At 37.5% G+C, this 20,097-nt stretch overlaps 1 protein-coding gene across 4 annotated transcripts in view; it reads left to right on the top strand.

Annotated features, from left to right (window-relative positions):
* Positions 1-20,097, top strand: part of LMBR1 (limb development membrane protein 1) — a 68,293-nt gene that overhangs the window by 39,508 nt on the left and 8,688 nt on the right. For all 4 annotated transcript variants that reach the window (XM_041408306.1, XM_041408307.1, XM_041408309.1 and 1 more), the window contains 11 exons: positions 2,235-2,361; positions 2,575-2,643; positions 4,994-5,058; positions 6,312-6,384; positions 11,856-11,936; positions 12,838-12,914; positions 13,142-13,219; positions 13,702-13,775; positions 14,005-14,095; positions 15,558-15,624; positions 19,840-20,001. In XM_041408306.1, coding sequence (XP_041264240.1) covers positions 2,235-2,361; positions 2,575-2,643; positions 4,994-5,058; positions 6,312-6,384; positions 11,856-11,936; positions 12,838-12,914; positions 13,142-13,219; positions 13,702-13,775; positions 14,005-14,095; positions 15,558-15,624; positions 19,840-20,001 — 964 coding nt within the window. The remainder of the gene's footprint in view (positions 1-2,234; positions 2,362-2,574; positions 2,644-4,993; positions 5,059-6,311; positions 6,385-11,855; positions 11,937-12,837; positions 12,915-13,141; positions 13,220-13,701; positions 13,776-14,004; positions 14,096-15,557; positions 15,625-19,839; positions 20,002-20,097) is intronic.

A 20,097-nucleotide genomic window follows, 5' to 3' on the forward strand; every position in this document is an offset into this window, starting at 1 on the left:
CCATTAATGAAAATGTGTCCTGGTTACAGATTCAAATTTTCTAATCTTGGAGTGACAAATAGTCATTCTAATAATAGGCTTTGTGTTAGACAAGATTTTTTTAAAAGGAATATATTTTTCCAGGTCTTCTTACTTCACAGATTCCTTTCCCACCCTTGTCCCCTCATGCACAGAAATGTAACTTGAATTTGTAGCGGTATTTGTAGTGTACATCATGTGAGTGTATGAAAGTCCACCACCTTAATATCCATTTCCATTGTCCACTTAATTTTATAATGTCGAGCTTAATTACATTTTGTGTATTTTGTGACTTCTTTTTTTTTTTTTTTTTTTCACTCCTCCAACTTAATCAGGATCCCAGCATTAATAATGTCGAGCTTAATTAGATTTTGTGTATTTTGTGACTTTTTTTTTTTTTTTTTCACTCCTCCTACTTAATCAGGATCCCAGCATTATTTGGCCAATGAAAAGTAAATGTCAAATGAAAATTTGACTGCCTTAAAATAGAAGTACTCCAGGGGGCAGCTTGTTTTACTGAAAATGAAGCCAGAGGTTGTCCACAGAGATTTTGGAGTCTCCAAGCTTGGAGGTGCTCAAAAGATTCCTGGGCAACCAGCTTTAGGTGTCTGCTTGAGCTGGGGGTGGATCAGGTGACCGCTGAAGGTCCTTGCCAATCTCAGTCATTCCATGATTCTCCAGAGGTTTTCTCCATGTGCCCAGGGGGGAAAATTCTGTGCCTTTCATTCCTTTCAAATAGCAGCTATTTGGCAAGTATTCTATTGTATGTAAGTATGAACTAATGTGCCTGGAACATTAATGTTTTCACAGGGCACAGTCTTATGGGTGCCTAATTGAGATTAAGTATTTACCTATGTGCTTTAAGTGTCTTAATTTCTTTTTTTGTCCTGGACCATTACCAAGTATTCATTAGTGTCTATGACAGAATATTTCTATTTGTCACTTCACCAAAGTTCTTTAAAGTATTATGATTTCGCTATATTTAAATGAGTGTGAATCCTAGTCTGTGTGTGCTATGCAATATAAAAATTCTTCTGCCCTGAGCAGAATGGAGAGAGTTGTCAGTGGTGATCTTCCTGTTCTGCAGAGGAACTGGTGTGCTACAAGAGATCAGTGCTCATGGTTAGGATGCTTGGGGTCCTCATTCCTGGTTGGATGTAGTGATTATGTAGAGACTGTAATTTTTAGGGTAAATGTCATATGAAGATTACCCTTAAGTAACCCCCTAGTTAAGCAGTGAGGGAAGATGTGATTAAAATAGAAAAAATAATAAAATAAATGTTCTGCTTTTAACTATCAAGTAGTCTTTGCAATGAAATATCCCCAAGCTGGGGTGAACCTGTATGAAAAGCAGGTTAGATTTGTTCGTGGAGATGTATACTAGCAAACAAAGGGAAAAAAAAGGTAAAATTGTTATTTAAATATCAGTCTGATGGTTCCTTACTGGCGTGAATGCCTGAAGAAAGCATCCCAATCACTCTGTTGCTCAAAATTAGTTAAATTAGTGACAACAGTAAATCTGATTTATACCAGTAAAAAGCAAATAAAAAGTAAATGTGATTTTTTTGTTATTTGCTGTCCACATATTAGCGAACGGAGCATGGTCTGTCGGATTGTTGTTCCGTTTTGCAGAGGTGTGCCCGGCGGGGCGGGAGCCGGGAGCGGCAGTCCCGCAGCCGGGCGCTGGAGGGCTCCGCAGACTGACGGCTGCCGAGCGGATCCAAGCGCATCGCTGCATTGTGCCTGCGCAGCGTTTAGTGCTTGCCGGGCCGTTTGGCTATTTGCCATAATTGGCTTTCCATTCCCTTGATTGGAATCATAGATAAAAATTTGCTAATCCACTTTCTTTGCTGAAAGTATTAGAAAAGTAATCCATCTTTTAAAAATGCTCGAACGAAATCATGCGGTATAAAGAGTACTTTATGGAATAATGAGATTAATGAGAACTGTAAGGCATATGCAATTTAAAACGTTTTTCTATGGGTTTAAGGGGAAAAATGCAATATGGGCACTATAAAGCCATAAGTACTTCCTTTTTTTATGCACTGCCTTTTAAATGTGCATTACATGTTATGCTTTTGTCTACATGATAAAATGTAAGTATGTATTTAGGGAGAAGGATCTGCTATTTACTTGTAATTTTGCAAACGTTTGAAAATACCTGATTCAAACTTTTTGGCTGTGTTTTTTTCCTCCCTCCCCTCTTCTGCCCACAGGGCATCAGAGCACGGATTTTGGAAACCCTTGTAATGCTCATTCTTCTTGCACTGCTTATCCTTGGAATCGTATGGGTGGCTTCAGCACTCATAGACAATGATGCTGCCAGTATGGAGTCTTTATATGGTATGGAATGCAAAAGAACCTTCACTCAGTCTCATTGTAAATACAGAAAAGCAGGTTTCCAGTTAAATGTTTTTCTAGTACATGCTATGTGAGTATTGCACAGGTTGTGAAGAATGTATCTTAATTCAATCAGCACCATTTTGATGTTAAATTCTGTGACATAAGTAGCCTCTTGGTAATTAGCTAAAGTTGTGCTCAATGTTTTCTTTACAGACCTCTGGGAATTCTACCTCCCGTATTTATATTCCTGTATATCACTGATGGGATGCTTGTTACTGCTGTGTAAGTATTTTTCTCGTTATTTAAAAAGATGAATGATAGTATGGTAGGGGATTTTTCTGTGTATTATGTTCAATTTTTTTTAATGGTTAAAGGAAACTTTTTGATTGTCAAAGTTGAGTGGGATTTTCTTTTTCTGATTAAATTTAAATTTAGGTGTGAATTTGTTAGGTTTGGGTTCTGAAGTTTAAATAAATGATACCTTAGATTTTCAATTTTTGAGAAACTTTCCAACTCACCCATTTTTGACTAATAACTTGTTAAAGCAGGTAGTTGAAAAATAGGGACTCCATTCTGCAAAGAAAAGCACAATTTTTAAATGCAGTGTCTGCAGGAGGCTGGTAATATGGTGAGAAAATGATTTTGGAACATTTTGTCCTGTATTCTTTATAACTACCATTCTTCCTTTTGTAATTGAAAATGTTGCAGTATAGGCAGGAGTTGGAAGGCAGTGCAGCCAGCTTTCATAACCACACAGCTGGCCAGTCTGCAGGTCAGTTACACAATTGCACTTGAAGCAAATGCAGTAAAAACCCAAACTTACACCAACTGCTCCTAACCAGAATTCAGTCATCCATGTTCAGGGGAATAAGAAACATGGAAGGCTCCAAATCCCACTTACAGTCTCAGCCCCCTCCTTGAATAATTTATAGAAAATGGCTGAGAGAGACAGAACATCTCCTTTTCTAGATTACTGTGGTTTCATCTCTTTAAGCTTGACATGGGGCTGTCACTGTGGCGAAAGAGTGGGGAGTGATAATTTTGATGTCCTTTAAACAGATCTGTGAAAGACCTCAGTGAGTCTCCTTGGGTTCTCTGTATGTGCACATTCTCAAATCCCCTTTGGAGGAAGGTGGGAGGATTAACAGTGGGCTTCTCAACATCTTGTGCAGGCTGTTCCAGAGTGGCATTGACAGAGGTGCTGAACACTTTAGTGGGAAGTTGGTTTACAAAACTTCAAGTCTGCCCTGCAGTTTGCTCCAGCAGAGCTGAAAACTCAGCCTCTGTTCTGGGGCTGGTTGTAAACTAGTTCACTGAAATTATTGTGACTAAATGTCAGGTTTTGGAAATGTGTAACTTAAGCAAATCACTGAGGTGAAGGCCTCCAAGCTGTTAGATCTGTATAGCTGAAAGGGCAGTAGGGGCAGCTGCTGGGGTAGAGCTTTAGATCTTCAGCTGGTTTCATTGCTGAAGCAGTGTTTGGATAAAGCCTATTGCAGTGATGATTTGGAGCATCACTTTGTCTTTTCTCCTTTTCCTGCAGGATTCTTCTGCACTAAAGGCAGACAAGCTTAAGTTAGATTTTTGAATACTCCTGTATTTTTCCTGTAATATGAAGTAGCTATAGTGAAACACTAGTTAATAAAAATAAATGCAATCCTCATAATAAAATCTTGTCTTTTTTTTTTTTTTGGCAACAATGTTTTATTATAATGGAAACTATAGGTGTACGTGCTCATCTATATTGTTATAAATTCTTTCATCTCTGACATATTTCAGTATTTGAAGGCTGTTTTCTCTAAACTGTTGTTTTCTACTAATAATTTTCTATTATCATGGTTGAGCCTTTCTCCCAAGAAGCATACATGCATCATTCCTGAAAACCATCACAGACTAGGATCAGAAAGGGCCCGTTGTTATTTCACAGAAAATAATCTAATGTCTGGTAGCTGAGTCTACTCTCAGTGGAAGCTGAAGGAGAACTTTGAGACCAAAGCAGCTTCAGGATCTCTTGGCCTTGCAGCTACACCTGTGCTAAAACATGAAACATGCCCGAGATGTTCTCCAGTGCTGTGGTCAGCCAGTGTCACTCCATCCAGGATACTGCAGTCTGTGCAGCTTTGGCTCATGATAATGGTCCCTGGGCTGCCTGAACTCCAGATGAGCACTGAGAATTATTTGGGAAAGTGTTAACTGACCCAGGGCAAATCATGCCAGGAACAGTTCTAACCATTTACTGGTGTAGGCAATCCAATCTTAAAACCCAGGAATCCTGGGCCCAGTGCATCCTGGCACTGCTGAATTTACTAGTGAAGACATAGCCTTTGGTGCCACATGCTTTGAACAAATAATTAATTAATTGAGCAAGTTTAAGATCTCTGATCATGTGGTGTTCCTTGTTGCCAAAAAAAAAAATCACAGTTAAGGTCTTGGAGGGGAGAGAAGCTTCTCTTGTTCAAAATTCATGTGATTGCAGTGGGCTTGAAAGTTCATATTGGAGCTTTAAGCTCTTGCACTTCCTTTCAAAACAAAAAAATGGGTATATGAGGAATAGCACATTAAGCATCCAAATAAAAACACCTGGTCTTTGACTTACAAATGACTGTTCTGCATGCTCTTCCTTCCCCCGCAGTGTGCACGCCAGTGGGGCTCTCGCGGATGTTTACAGTAATGGGTCAGTTGCTGGTGAAGCCGACAGTAAGTGCTCCACAGTTCTGTCCTCCTGTGCTGCTCAGTTCTGTCCTCCTGTGCTCCACAGTTCTGTCCTCCTGTGCTGCACAGTTCTGTCCTCCTGTGCTGCACAGTTCTGTCCTCCTGTGCTGCACAGTTCTGTCCTCCTGTGCTGCACAGTTCTGTGCTCCTGTGCTCCACAGTTCTGTGCTCCTGTGCTACATGTTGTCCTCCTGTGTCCTCCTGTCCTACCTGTGAGAAGGTGGAATGATATTTGGGTACTTTCATCTGGAATGCTTACACTTTAACAGAACTCTGCAGTTCATTGGTTTCTAGAACCACTACTTATGTACTCATTTCACGTTTTTCATACAGCACAAAAGCCTGTTTTTTTCCAAAGTTTTTCTTACAATAATACTGACTTCCTCTGATTTTTCGGTTTATGTCAATGCTACTAATATTATTTATTACCAGTATTTCCTGCTATGTTTTACCAGTGCCTGAAAAGCGTGGGCATATTCTGAGTTCAGTAGCAAAGAATACAAGAGCAAACAAAGTCTGGATAACAAAGCGGTACCTGGGGTACACACAGATGGGTGAAATGTGGGTAGTTGTCATCTTTAAGAGCTTGTTACACACAGATGCTCTTTGGTTCATGTTCTGAATGCTGTGAGGGAAGGGAGGAGTTTGTACCACATACCAGTGCTCTAGTGACTTGGGTGTCACATGTCCTGGTTTGTATTTACTAATATTTGGGTGCACTTAGATCTTGCTCTCCTTTTCATTAGTCAGTTCAACCCTGGAAATACAAAGAAAATACCTACTATTTTTATCTTTAGTCTCAAAGCACCTGGTAGCTGAGATAGACTGACTTCATTTATTTGGTTTTATATTTGCAGGAAATACTTGCTTATATGAAAAGTTGCTTTTTAATGCAGTTTTTAAAAATCTTTAGTTATTTTTGTTTAAATTGGGTGTGAAGGGTGATACAATTTGAATGTAGGTCAGACATACTGTTCTGTCTCTTTAGCTTGAAACTAAATATAAAAGCCTTAACTTGAAATAAAACCTTTAAAGTAACTTTTCTTACAGTAAAGCCACAATTGTGTGACAGAATGGAATAATGTTCTGTGAAGTTCTTACTTGTGTCACTATTGTAAAGCTGTAGACTGTATATTTAAGGTACAGGTTACAGGAGCAAAGTGAATCTGATTATGTAAGTTCAGTCAGGACAAGAAGTGTCTCTGATACTCAGTTCATGTTTCTGTTTGCAAATACAGATCCTGGAAGACCTAGATGAGCAGATGTATATCATCACTTTAGAGGAAGAAGCAATTCAGAGGAAGCTTAATGGTATGTATGTTACACCTGTAATGGTACTGCTTCAGATGCAGTATTTAGAGCAGAGTGATTCTGGTCAGGAGTCTCACTGTTGTGCAGCCTCTTCTGTCAAAACAGAAAATTCCACCATTTTAGCCTGTAACAAATGTTACAGGTGTACATTTCCTCACTGGGTTTTCCAAGATTGGCTCTTATGCATGGTTTGCTTTGGTTTTGTTTTTGAATTGTTCATCAGCTCTCTAATGTGGGAATGTTCTGAGCCTGAGAGAGCAATTGAGTAGTTGTCCAGACCCACCACCCTTACTGCAAAATAGCTTGGATTGGGAAATGACTCTATTTCAGCCTTGTTTGAAGGACAATGAACTTACATTAGCAAGAGGTATGACTTCCTGCAATATGAGTTTTTGTTTTTAATTTGAAGGATTTTTTGGTGTTTTAGTTGATTGTTATTTAAAATCTTAGGTAGTAATCCATTAAAAATCAGAGCACTTCTTTGTATTCTAGGAGTTATTTGTTGAATTTAATAAATAAAAACATGCTATTAATAAGTAATGAAAATTAATAATTACAAGAATGTCTTTAGACTTACTGTATTAAGTCTTAAAATTTTGCATTTATTGATAAGGTGTTTCTGTTATGAAGTGTTTAAAAAACACAAAGTATGAAGTAAAGTATGAAGTTTTGACTTAGAATAGAGAGGAGTGTTGCAACAGGCAGGCACCACTTATGGAAAATTTATTGGTTCTGTAAACCTGGAAATCATGTTGTACAAATCTTCTGACTTGCTTTTAACTGCATGGATAAGCCATCCATCCGTAATTTATGCAACTACTGCAGTTTTGAAAACCAAGGAATTTTCATGTAAGGCAGTACAACAGTGTATGTGACATGATGACTTATTTTAGCCTTAATTTTTAAAGTTTCCTGTTTTTTCTCTCCTGCTTTTCAGTCTTCTGTCATGTATCTTAAGCTTTTCTTCTCTGAGGTCTTATTAAGTCTCATTTTGAACTTGCTTGGTCAGGGGAAGTACCTTTGATAGCAGAGGTCATGGTGGTAATCTTTATTCCAGTGCTTAAAATTTGTGGAGGAGTAGTGACTTCTTTGTACTGAAATCAGCCATCACTTCAGTTACATTCACCTTTTCTCATGTTTGTAGTGACACACTATGTGTGCATTTACACACAGGCACACAAAAAGATGCAGCAGTGATTGTCTTTGAAGCTGTGATGGGGTAATGATAATCATTCTGTGTGTTTGATGTTAGCTGGGAACTGTAAAATATTTGTTATTGAATATTTTATGTTGTCATGGTGATTCTGCTGGTGTACAACACAGAGCAATGACCCAGTAGTTATTCAGGAATCTACTGGAGGTGGTGTTCAGATGGGGAATGTGATTATTTAGGTGATGCTTGGCTGCTCTTTTTCTTGCAGAAGTCTCTCAACAGTTGCTTATGTTGCAGTTTGATATCACTTGTGGAGTGGACCTAGGCTGTTTGTAGGTGCCCACTAACTGGGTATGGATTTAGGATGTGTGCCAGGAGCTCCCTTAACAGCAGCCAAGAGACTGGATTTGCTTTCAGCACATGGCTTGGTATTCAGTGAGAAGTGGAACTGCAGCCCACCCATATTCCATGGAGCACTCACCAGCCTCCTCTTGAGCAGTGAAAGATGTGGGGCTTAAATATCCTGAGACAGGAGAGGAGCTGGATTCCCTCTGTTTCCAGTGCTGAGGGAATGGCATTGACAGCCCCAAAAGGAATGCTTGAAAACCCCTAGATTGGTGTACAGAAAAAAATAATGGAGTTAAGCTGAAAAATAAATGAAAATCTAAATTTTCATCTAGCATGTAGTTGGGGCAAGATGCTATATGTGCAGGAAAAAGCTTTGCAGGATTTTTGTAGTAGTTACTTCAGTAAATTTAAGCACAATTCTCGTTATGGTGAACATGGAAACCTTAATCTCTTCCAGAAGGCTTTCTAATACATACAAATTATGTCAAAAACATTGATATTGTTATTGCCAGAACTATGACAGGTCATGCTTGCCATGGTTATTGCTTTTTAAAAACTGTGTATAAATGGGGGTGGTGCTAATTACATCAGTAAATGTCGTGCTGTGATGTTAGAGTCCATAACCTGTGTTTTAGCACGCAGATTGTCACTCTGTTGCTGCATCACAGTGGATATATTCAGCTACACACTTCCTCTGCCATGGCTGTTGCAGCTCTTCCACGGTGTTGGTGGTGGAAATCCAGTGGTGCTTAAGTAACCCCACTGGGCAGGTTTCCAGTAAAGTCCTCTGAAATTATATTCTTTATTTATATGTATAACTAAAGAGTTGAATTTTGATTAAAATGAAGAGGACCAGAGCAGAGGCTTAAGTGATACTTGATGATTGTAAAGCTTTTCATATTTGAAAATAAATCTATCTGTGAAACTGTAGATCTTCTTTGTGGGAACTAATTTTCTTCCTCCTCAGGTGTCTGCAGTGTCTAACTGAAAATCAGAGGAGGAGGGAGGGGAAAGTTTGATTGTGTTATCTACCCTAGTATTTTTATCTATTGAAGAGATACTGGGCTTTGGGAAAATGTTTGTTTCCAGTGTATTATATTTCAGTACCCACATCACTCCTACAGTTGAAAAATAAAGCTGGGACTTTTTTATATTAAAAGAAAAAAGTTCCCTTCGGCTATTAGTTTTCCTGAATCCAAAGAGACGGGTGGGGTAGGATCAAAAATACTTACTTGATCAAAGTTATTGGCTCTGAAGGTATCCTTACCTATGTAAGAAAGATGAAAGGTGTTTTTTTTATTGCACACTAGTAACAGTGTAATTTTGAACTAATTGGTGGTGAACTGCCAATCACCTTGGGGGAATGCAAATAGATACTCTTACAATTTCCTTTGAGGTACTGAAATCTTATGTCGGAGCTGGAAGAAAAACAGAATAATACCGTTAAATTGACCTTAAATGAGCTGCTTTGTGGCTTTCTTGGAGAATCCCTTCTAACTTTTCATTGCTAGTCCAAACAAGTCTCGTCTACCAATTTGATTTATTGGCTAGACAGCGCTGACATTGAACTTTGTGCGTGTTTGAAATAAAGCTAATGTTAGAGAGCTTTTAAGAATTTAGCTGCATCCTTTCCAAATACTCTTTTGACTGATCTGAAACCTTGCCTCTCTCATAAAATATCCTTTTGTATAGCAACCTGTTGTTTGCAACTCTTTTTAAGGAGGAACTACAACAGCACTTAGATATGATTCAGAATTTCTACTGACCTCTGTCTTAGGGACCTTCTATGATGATGCTGATTTGTTGGATAGACTCCCATGAAATCAGTGTTTTGAACTCTGGATTTTTATTTTGAGAGGAGAGAAAAACATATATATTGAGCTGAGCTTTTCCTCAGAGACTCCTAAATCAGTTACAGCAAAGAAGACATCAGATGCTGACTTGAGTTTTCCTTCTTGTTAACTGCTTCCATGAAAGTTCTTTTCCCACTGAGCTCTATTGCTATCCTTTTTCCCACCTAATGGTAATTAGTCATTCCATAAAACAGAGGTTTTAGACTTTTCTGAGGGGAAATGCATCATCACAAAAGCTTATTTTTATAGTGATAATTAGCTTGGATTTTAAAAAGACTTTTTCTGAAAACCTGTGTATTATGATTAATTTTTTAAAAAACACTGAAGTGGAACTGACATTTGTATTTCAGGCACTTCAAGTGCTAAGATGTTCCAATGGAACAGTATCTGTAGGTCTTACTGGGTAATCCTGAGTCCAATTTATATATTTGAAGCTCTATCAAATATATATTATCCCATATTCATGATTTCACTGATGTCCAAGATAAATGCTTAGACAAAGCACAGAAATTGTGTTATATGCAAAAATGTTTGAAAGAAACATTCAGTTAATTAGATTAAACATTTAAAATTTTAAACAGTTGGATGTTTCATTGATGATTTGACTGCACTGAACAAGTCAGTATTTAATAGTCTGCAATAAGAAGAGTCACCTTTTTTTTTGTATTGTAGTTGCTGGATGGGTGAGGAGACAACAGAAAATAAGGAAATAATGAGACTGGACTACAAAGTAATGTTGCTGTGCCAGCAGCTGAAGTGCTGTTTAGATTTTGTAGGCAAGTGATCAAGATATCAGATAAAAGCCTGGACAAGAATATTAATCTCATATAAATTTATTAGAGACTGTTTAAAAAAAGTCCATGGAGCATGGTGCTCCTACAGGTTAGTCCAGGGCCAAAGGTAGGGCTGAGGCTAGGGAATGGCCAGCAGGTGAAAGGTGTGAATGTAAATCAGCAAAACAACCACAGAGAGGACTTGGGGTTTGAGACCTTGAACTGTCACTGCCATGGTGTGTTATTGCAGAGTGAGATTGGCCTGGAATACACAGGGAAAATATGAGCCCTTAACTTATTTTCAGGTGAGATTGCCCCACTTTCATCCCTTTTACTTCTGAACAAATGTGAGTGGAGAGTTTCTAACTTATCCCAGGCAGAATATTTCCAGGTTGTGATTGCAGAGAGTGAAAGCTAAAGCAGAAACAGTGGGATGGGAACTGAAATAGCAGATTTCTAGTCAGCATTGCAGAGCTGTCAGTGCCTGAACACTGTGCAGGGTTTGTAGAGGAACTGGCATGAAGGAGGGAAACCCCAGTGTGCTTGCATTGGAAAAGAGGAGTGGTTGGAAGAGAATGGAAAGTTGAAGAGGAAAAGGATGAAGAGAGGAAATGGGGTGGGTTTCCTTGAGGCTGCATAAGGATAGGAAGAAAAGTTGATGAGCAACTTTCAGGCAGAAAATTAGTAGGAAGAAAGGGATTAATATTATGGTTGTCAGGACTAAGCTGATGTACAGGAGGAAGTATGAGGAGTTGCACAACAGCGACACATGCATGTTGTAAACTGGAAAGTGGAAGAGGTTGGTCTCGTGGGTGGTTGTGGGAATATCTGTGGCAAGGAGGGACAGAGCAGGCAAACTGGTATGAGCAGAAAATGCATCAGCAAGCAGGTCAGCAGTGTGGAAACAGCTTGCTGAGGAAAGGGAGGGAGGGGCAGAAGCTGAATCTGGAGCTCTGGCCACTTTAAAGGCCAAAGTCCACTTTTGCTAAATAATAATTCTCCTGAAGGGCATCCAGGGATTCTTTACATCTTGTTACCAGAATCATATAGGGATTAAAGAAGGAGGCATTTGAGACATCTGTGTGTTACACTGTGGCTGGTCATTGGACTTGTGTGAAAGTTCAGCATCACAGACAGGCTGGGATCACAGGAGATGATGCTGAAACCTCTGTGCTGAACTCTTCTGGGTAGACTCTGCTGTTTTTGAAAAGTATTTGAAGAGTCTCCAAGAAACACCTGCAGTTTAAAGTAACAAGTATTTAATGTGATGCTTCCTAAATCCAGATTGTCACTGTGTGCCTTGCAGTCACATCCAAAAGAAAATCATGTATTTTGTTTTAAAAGGTGTATCTTCCACAGTGGAATACCAGACAGTAGAGTTGGAACGTGAGCTTGAGAAAGTGAGAAGCAAGAAAACAAATCTAGGTAATGGGCTTTCTAGTGTTTCATGTAGATTGTAGTTTACTAAATGACCTTAAGGTGCTGTGTTTACTTTGGAGCAGTCGCTTGATTGATTCCAGTTTGTTCTTGACTAAATTTGTGCATTTGCAAATACGTTACATGAAATCATTGCACCTCTCCAAAAAAAAAAAAAAAAAGAAAGAGAAATTAAGTAAGGAGTCTGATTTGTATCTTATTTTTAACATTCTTTTAGAGGAATTGTAACACTTCTGTGCATGGAGCTTTTCATGTATAATTTGCTCATGAATATTTGGGCGAATTGATGCTGTTACTTTCCTTTTTGTGTTTGAACTAGTTCTGTAAAATTTAAACAGTCTTTTCTTTTCTTGCACGATGATGTCCAGTGAAGTTAGTTCTGTCTTTCCTGCGTTACAAGAGAAAAATACTATTTAAATATCTGAAATTCTGTTCTGTCCCTTTAGGTCATGCTAAAATATACATGTAAACAACGTATTTGTAAATTCAGCAGATGTTAAACTTTGTGGAACTGCTGTGTGCTAGGGGAAGAAAAAGGCTAAGGGGAAACATGCATCTAAGAAAAATCTGCTTGTCTCTATCTCCCCAGCCTTTCTCTAGAGAGGTTTCATATTTTTGCCATTGCTTTGTAGATCTGTACAGGGTGGATGTTCTTATGAGCTGGTTGATGTTTGTTCCACATCAGGATACTGTTGTTACTAATATATATAGTGAGGTTATGGGTAGTTGAATGATTCTTCCTTGTTTTATTCTAAGGTGATCTATGGTATTAGGCTTACGTTTTTTCTCTTTTGAACAGAACGGAGGAAAAAAGCTTCTGCTTGGGAAAGGATTGTTTTAGTCTAAGGTGATCTGTGGTATTAGGCTTGTTTTTTTCTCTTCTGAACAGAACGGAGGAAAAAAGCTTCTGCTTGGGAAAGGAATTTAGTTTATCCAGCTGTCATGATATTGCTCCTGATTGAGACAGTAAGAATTTTCTTTTTTCCCCATCAAAAAGCATGAAGAGTTCTTTGGTTATTTCAGGGAACAGTTTTAAATTTTTTGAGTGAAGATTGTTTAAGCAACAATCTTGATGTTCTTTTCTTGACCAGTTAACAAAAACTTGACATTATGGAGTCTGGTGAGGATAAATGTGTAGATTTTAAAAATGTGGAATACTTTTCAATAACAAGACTTTTTCTACTTTTTTATAGTCCTTTTCAGTTCTTTTAGTCGCTCTCAACATTCTTTACCTGTTGGTTGATGAGACTGCAATGCCAAAGGGATCAGGGGTAAAGTAATCTTCTCTGACACTTTTTATAATTTTAGTAAAGCTTTGGAGGCCTTGCAGAAGTGCAAGTGAGGGCTTCTGCTTTAATATCATGGAAACCATGAGCCTTGACCTTGACTTTGCTTCTAGGTTTCATTGCTGTGCCCTCACAAACATTTATTACATGTCATGTTGTAGTGAGTGCTTACTAAAAGTAGTGCAGAAGCTTTATGTAGATACAGTGATGCAATAAAGCAGATCAGTAATCTGGAGTTCGCAGTTCTGTCTTTGCAGTACATTTCACTGCAGTTTGAAAGCTGCTGGTGCCATTGAATGGGGTGGGGGGACTTGGAGGGTGGGACATCAGAACCCCCCTGAAACACTGAATTGAGGGAATATTGTATTACATATAAGACGTTACATGTTTTGTTCTTGGTAGAAGTTAACTTTATGAACTGTTGCATGTGTTTTACTGAATTATGCAAAGTATCTTTTTCCTTGTAGGGACCTGGAATAGGAAATGCTTCCTTATCCACCTTTGGTTTCGTGGGAGCAGCACTTGAAATCATTTTGATTTTGTATCCTTTCTGAAAGAATTCTGTCTGTTAACAAGTATTCTGTCTAGTTTTCTGGGACACTGGTAATACACTAAGACACTAGCCTGGAAAGAAGAAAGATACGTCAGTCCTTCTCAAACACTTGTTTTTGTTTCTTTTTTCTTTAGTTCTTAAGACTTTTAGGAGACTGTTGAGAACTTGAGTGAAACTTGCATTCCTTGGAGGTTCCTTTTTTCCTTGATTCTCAAAGCTATCTTATGGTATCTTCTGTCGTCGGCTTCTACAGTCTTCGTTTTTTTGAGAATTTCACTCCCAGGAAGGATGACACAACTATGACAAAGGTAATGTACAATCGGATGGGCATGGCCCCCTCCTCTCTTTCTTGCCACCCAAGACAAACTGACTCTCTTAGTAATTGCCCTGAATGGCTCATTTGCAGTGATCAGTATTTGTTTGTGAGCTGCGTAAACACAAACTGGAAGATTGTCAAAATGCTGAATGAGTGGGAAAAAGGATGTGCTCTGTTTAGTTTGGATGGCATCCATTCACTTGTAAAAAGCCAGGAATGGCAGAGCTTGTTAACTGGCTATAGAAAAGCAAGTGAAAGAACTTCCTTCAAAGCGAACTTATTGCTAATGAGTAACTTTGATTGTGTTAACTGTACTTCAGGGAGCTTGTTTGAGATCTGAACAACGTGGATGCTAGAAGTAATACAGACAAAGTAATTAAAATTTGAATAATGAAACTAAGACTGAGGACAGCTATTCAGCAACATTTTGCAATCTGAAGCTAATTTGACTTTCTCCAATTTAGCACTGGCTTTAGAATAACCAATGATGTTACCTAATTGGGAGGAACATGCCTAGGCTTTTGGCAAAATATTCCTACAGCTGACATGGGGAAGTCATCAGTAACCAAGGAACAGATATTGAATTTAATTATTTTTTCAATATGTTTCATTGTTTGTTTTTTTGGGTTTTTTTTTTATTTTTTATGTAAGTAATGGCTTAAGATAATTTTACTACAAATTGTTGGAAGTGAGAAAGTGGGTATCACACAGAATGATTAGAGTAATAAATAGTAGAGAGTTGGAATGTTCTTAATATTTCGTATTGATTGTTTACAGCACACCAGGAATAGTGTGGAAATAGTGAATGTAGAAATGTCTACCTACTTTCAAATGTTTTTTTTTTTCTTTTGGCTTCTGTTGGAGCTAGACCTGAAGCAAATGATCCCTTGTGAAAGAAAGTTTCAATTACTCTTTCTAAAGGCTTTACAAGAACAAGAGTAAAATCTAACAGCTGTGAATTTTTTTGTATTATTTAAAGTAGACAACAGGCATTGAATTGAAAGGAAGCTCTTTGTTGTAATTTTTTAAATAGTGCTAATCCTGCAAGCAGTTACATCCAAGGCTTAAGCTGATGTATCAGTCATCCATTCTAAGCCCATGGAATTGTTCTTTTATAAAACATTCACAGGAAGTAAGTAAGCAGTTGATGCTTTGCAACATGGTTGTTTTGAATAATTTTGAATCGGAGCATACATAACACTTTGACTAAAAGCATGTGAATACATATTTGATTTTTTTTCTTGGATCATCTTTGTCTTGTGTCACACCATGTGGAGAGGAGTGACAGGAGAAGTCAGCAAGACTAACAGTATGCTACTGTAAATTGCTTTAGGTTCAGTTTGAAGAATGTGCCTTTTAAGAATTATTCTGTTTCATCTTGACCGCTGTTTTTCTTTGTGTTCCCTTCAGCAATCTCATTTATCATTTAAATGCTGTTTGTCATTTTCAAACAGATAATTGGAAACTGTGTCTCAATCTTGGTGCTGAGCTCTGCTTTGCCAGTGATGTCAAGGACGCTGGGTAAGTGAAATAAAAGTAACATCGTAATAAAAGATGTTTAATTGAATTAAAAAAAATACAAGAAAAAAGAGCCTGTTGCTGTATTTTTCATTGTAGGTATGTAATTTGCCATCACTTTCAGGTGAAAGAGCTTGTATCTGAGGCCTTCATTTCTACATGAACTGTTGAACATATATCTAAGTACATGAACTGCAGAACATACTTTCTAAAAAGAAAAAGATGCTAAGCATTTTTTAGAGAATATGTTATTGTAAAAAGTCAGATTTGAGACTTCTTAAAACAGGAGATTGTGAGATGAAAAGATAGGAAACTTATTGTCCAGAGCAGTCTGAAATAGTTTCATGTTCACTGTGAAATTAGTGCTTAGTTCCTGTCTATAAATACATTTGGGATTTGGTGTCTGAAATTTGAGGTAACATTGAGTGCAAATGGCTTTTTAAAAACAGTTAATGACTCTTCATTTATTAAGTTTTTTAATCAGCAGTGATACCAGTCTACCTTCATTTTCCCTACAATAATATGCCTGTGTTTTTTGTTAACTTCATTTTTCAAATTTGAAGTTAATTTGGGTCTACCATAGCAGAACTGAAGAACTCCTGATTTTATTGCTAAGGATTGGCAGTAGCATTTGAAGTAGTTAAGCTGTTTTAACCAGTTGGAAAGACACGTTGTATCTTCACTTTAATTAGGTAATCTTCAGCTTGAATTCTTGAAGTTAAATTGCAAAGCTATTACATGTTTTAAGTAGTGCAGAATCCTTGTAACTAATGTGAATTTCATTGGGAACATTAAATAGAACAAAACAAAAATCTTCACCTCAGGCTGTACAAGTCTTAAGTACAAGCTTAGAAGTTTGAGCTCAGGCCCACAGACCAGCAGTGTGTGCTCAGTAGTTCTCTAGCTGGTCTTCATTTCAGGGAGAATACTCTTGAATCAAGAGTAGTTCATGGTTTTCTAGTATTATACTAGAATATTCTCATGCTGTGTGTATCAACAGAGGGGACCTTTTAATAAATTATTTATAATTTCTCTAGCAAATGAAAATCCGTCTGTAATGCATTTTGAAGTGTTGAATCTTAAAATAAGCATTCTAGGACTTATAAAAATCTGTAGTAAAACTCCACAAAAATGCAAAAAGGTGATTCAAGTACTTAAAGCAGTGCAGTTTTAAAATATAACCAGTATGATAAAGGTCTAAGAAGTGAAATGGTTCTAGCATGTGAAGCCAGATGTTACATAGAAAAATCACTGTTTTAGAATAGTATTGTAACATAAGTTTGTGTCCACTAAGTTACTGCATTCAAGACTTGTTTAAAAGAAAATAAAATTAATTGTTAATGATCCATGAGATTACCAGTTGATAATAACCAGATTCTGTGAGAGTAAGTGTACACGCTGGGTCCATTGTTGTCTCATAGGAAACAGATTAATGGTAGAACTCACTTAAAAACCAGACTAACAAGTGAAATTCCTGAATAGTTTGCCATAGAGATAAATAAAAGAAGAAAAAAGATGGAACAATTAACACACAGCTAACAAATGCACAGTCACAGCTGTCCAAACAGGATTAATAGAGTGTATTAGAGTACAGTGAGTCATGTGGTGCTTTTGCAGAAATATCAATGTGTGTTGCACTACATGCCACCACCCTGTGGCACTGAATAGATGAAAAGAAATAAATATGTTAAGCAGATTCATAGTCTTTTCACTTTATTAAAAAAGCGAGTTTCTAGGCTATACAGAAAAGACTAGACTTTATCCTTATGGGAAAGGTGAAAAAGCAAAAGTTATCTAATACATGCACTGACCTTTTTCAACTTTTAAAAATGGAAATAGTTTCTTCTTACGTGTTTCATAGCATTCTAATTAGATATGTAGGTGGTGGATATGTCTAATCTGTCATTCTTCTAGAACTCCAGGAAAGTTTTAAACTAAAATAAGTTATTTTACTTAAATAAGTTAAATCATATTTCCCCAGAACTTTTAAGCCTTTTAGTAGCCCTTCAGAAATGTTTCCCACCAACACCATATTGCTAATCACAGAGAAACAAATTAGAAACAAGGCACTTAAAGTCAAGAATACAAAAAACAAAGAAAACAGAGAAAATTGAACTTTCTAGTATATGGAAGTTTTCCTAGAATTCTACACTTGAGTATTATGTACAAGTAAATGGGGATTTTAAATTTATTTGTGTGCCTGTCTGAAACCTACCATTTGTTTTTTGTTTAATAGTTTATTTGTTAAAATTTCATCAGCTTTTGTGTGTATATATTTGTGCCACTAGATATGCAAGTTTTTCTTCAATTACTGAAGAGTTATTAAAAGTCTTGGTTTTTTTTTCTCTGAGGGCTGAGTAGATACTGCTTCTGTTAAGAAAGACATCAAAACTTTTTTAACCTTTTTCTCCCATGAGTTTACAGACTGTTACTGTGTCACTTTTCTGATGAGCAGTGACTTTTTCTGTTTGTAAGAAGAAATTGAATGTAATTTATGGACAATAATTTTCCCACCTACTCTAACAGAAGTGTCAGGGTTCATTTCTGTTTGTCCTGGTCACACTGCTCCATGGCTCACTGTTCTTCTGGACCTCTATGTGTCAAGGAATGTTATTCCTTTTCCAGGGAATTCCAGTGCTCTGCCTGTTTTGTTCCTTTTCCTTTAAAGTTTTGGGAGCCTGTGCATTCAAACCTGACTGTCTTAATTTTCCTGTGGCTTCACAATCTGGCTAAAACACTGCTGCTTTGGAAATGCTAAGGACACTGTTTGCCTTCAAGTGAGAAAGCAGCTCTGTGTTTATTATCCTTCATCTCTTTACCAGTTAATTCAGTCAGTTTTTTCTTGCCGTGCTAAGACCTTCTCTGCTTTTTTAGTATTTCTCCCTCCCTCTTTTGCTGTTTTGATCAGTGGTTGTTTTGTTTCATCCTTTGAAACAACTTCTTTTAATATCAGTATTTTTTTCCTTAGATATCAAATTAAATTCCCATGTTTTAATATAAATGACTGATGCTGAATATAAGAAGTGTGTATGTCTTTTAACATTGTGATAACTGGCTTGCAAGTCTTGGATATGCAGATACAGTGAGATTCTTAAGTGTCAGCTTTACTCTTGGAAGAAGTGCAGCTGACTCTCAATTCTGTCTCTTCATTTATTATCACTTTTGAAGTCAGTTTTTAAAAGCCCCAAAACACTTTCAAAATAAGATTATATAAAATCAGAAGCTTTCAAGAATTTCAGAGCCAGGGCTACTTTGTGATTGCCTCATTTGCTGCTGCCATTTTAGTTTTGGGACAGGGTCAGGTTCCTGCTTTTGCACTGTTGGGAGGGCACTCTTCCCTCTGACATCATCTGTGCCAAAGGTTTTTTGGGAATACAAAAGCCTTTGCATCCTAGATAGTGATCACGTGGCTGGTATCTCAATGTTCTGCTGTGTTCAGTGCAGTATTCCATGACACCTGACAAAGGAACAACCTGTGGCTCTTCCTCTTCTGCCTTCTGCCATGGGCCCTACTCCTTGCAGATGTTTCCATGTTTCAGAAAGATGTTGTTCATTTAATTAGTGATAGATCAGCACAAAGCCCAAGTGTCAGGGTTGGGGGTACCCTGTGAAGGAGACCTGTCAGCACCATCTTTCAGCCTCTTTTCCTTCTGTGCAAGTGCTGCATGGCTGTAGTGGTAGGTGTGTCCAGGAGAAAAACTGCAGTCGGAAGCATGTCTTTAAACTTTGGTTTCAAAAGCAGTGCTCTGGAAGAACACTTTAAAGGCTTAATGTTTACCATAAGATGTTGTGGCTCTCATAGAAAGGCTGTTTGCTACCTGTGCTTATTAAAATAAAAGCTCAAGGTGCATTTCATTTTCTGGAATCATTAAGGATTTTATAGAAACTGAGGTTTCAAGCAGTTTTTATACTAAAGCTGATTTTTTCCTAGTTACATTTACTGATGTTATAAAAAGAGTTCTTACCTAGAATAGATAATTCATTTAAACTCCCATTATTCAAGCATTTTACTATGGAATTTAAAAAACATTCTGATAAAGGTGTCTTACAATTTTATAGTGACCAGCAAACATTGTCTTGTGTGTTTAACCATGTGTCTTCTGGTGTGCTGTCTATAAGAATTTTGCCTCCAAATGTAAATGTAATATAAGGAAATGTTTGTGGTTCTTAAAAAATGTTATGATTATTTTGATCTAAATCTTGCATGCAATTTAACAGGAATCACCAGATTTGATCTCCTTGGAGACTTTGGAAGATTCAACTGGCTGGGGAACTTCTATATTGTGTTGTCTTACAACTTGCTCTTTGCTATCATGACAACGTTGTGTCTGGTCAGAAAGTTCACTTCTGCTGTGAGAGAAGAGCTCCTGAAGGCATTAGGTAACAGAGCCCTGAAAATTCTCTGTGTGTTTGACCATTCTTTCTCCACCATTGACACTTTGATGTGCTACTGGTAAACTTCTGTCACAGCTCACA

Source organism: Onychostruthus taczanowskii, unplaced genomic scaffold, assembly GCF_017590055.1.
Source record: "Onychostruthus taczanowskii isolate IOZ18803 unplaced genomic scaffold, ASM1759005v1 scaffold3, whole genome shotgun sequence".
NCBI classification, from domain to species: Eukaryota; Metazoa; Chordata; class Aves; order Passeriformes; family Passeridae; genus Onychostruthus; species Onychostruthus taczanowskii.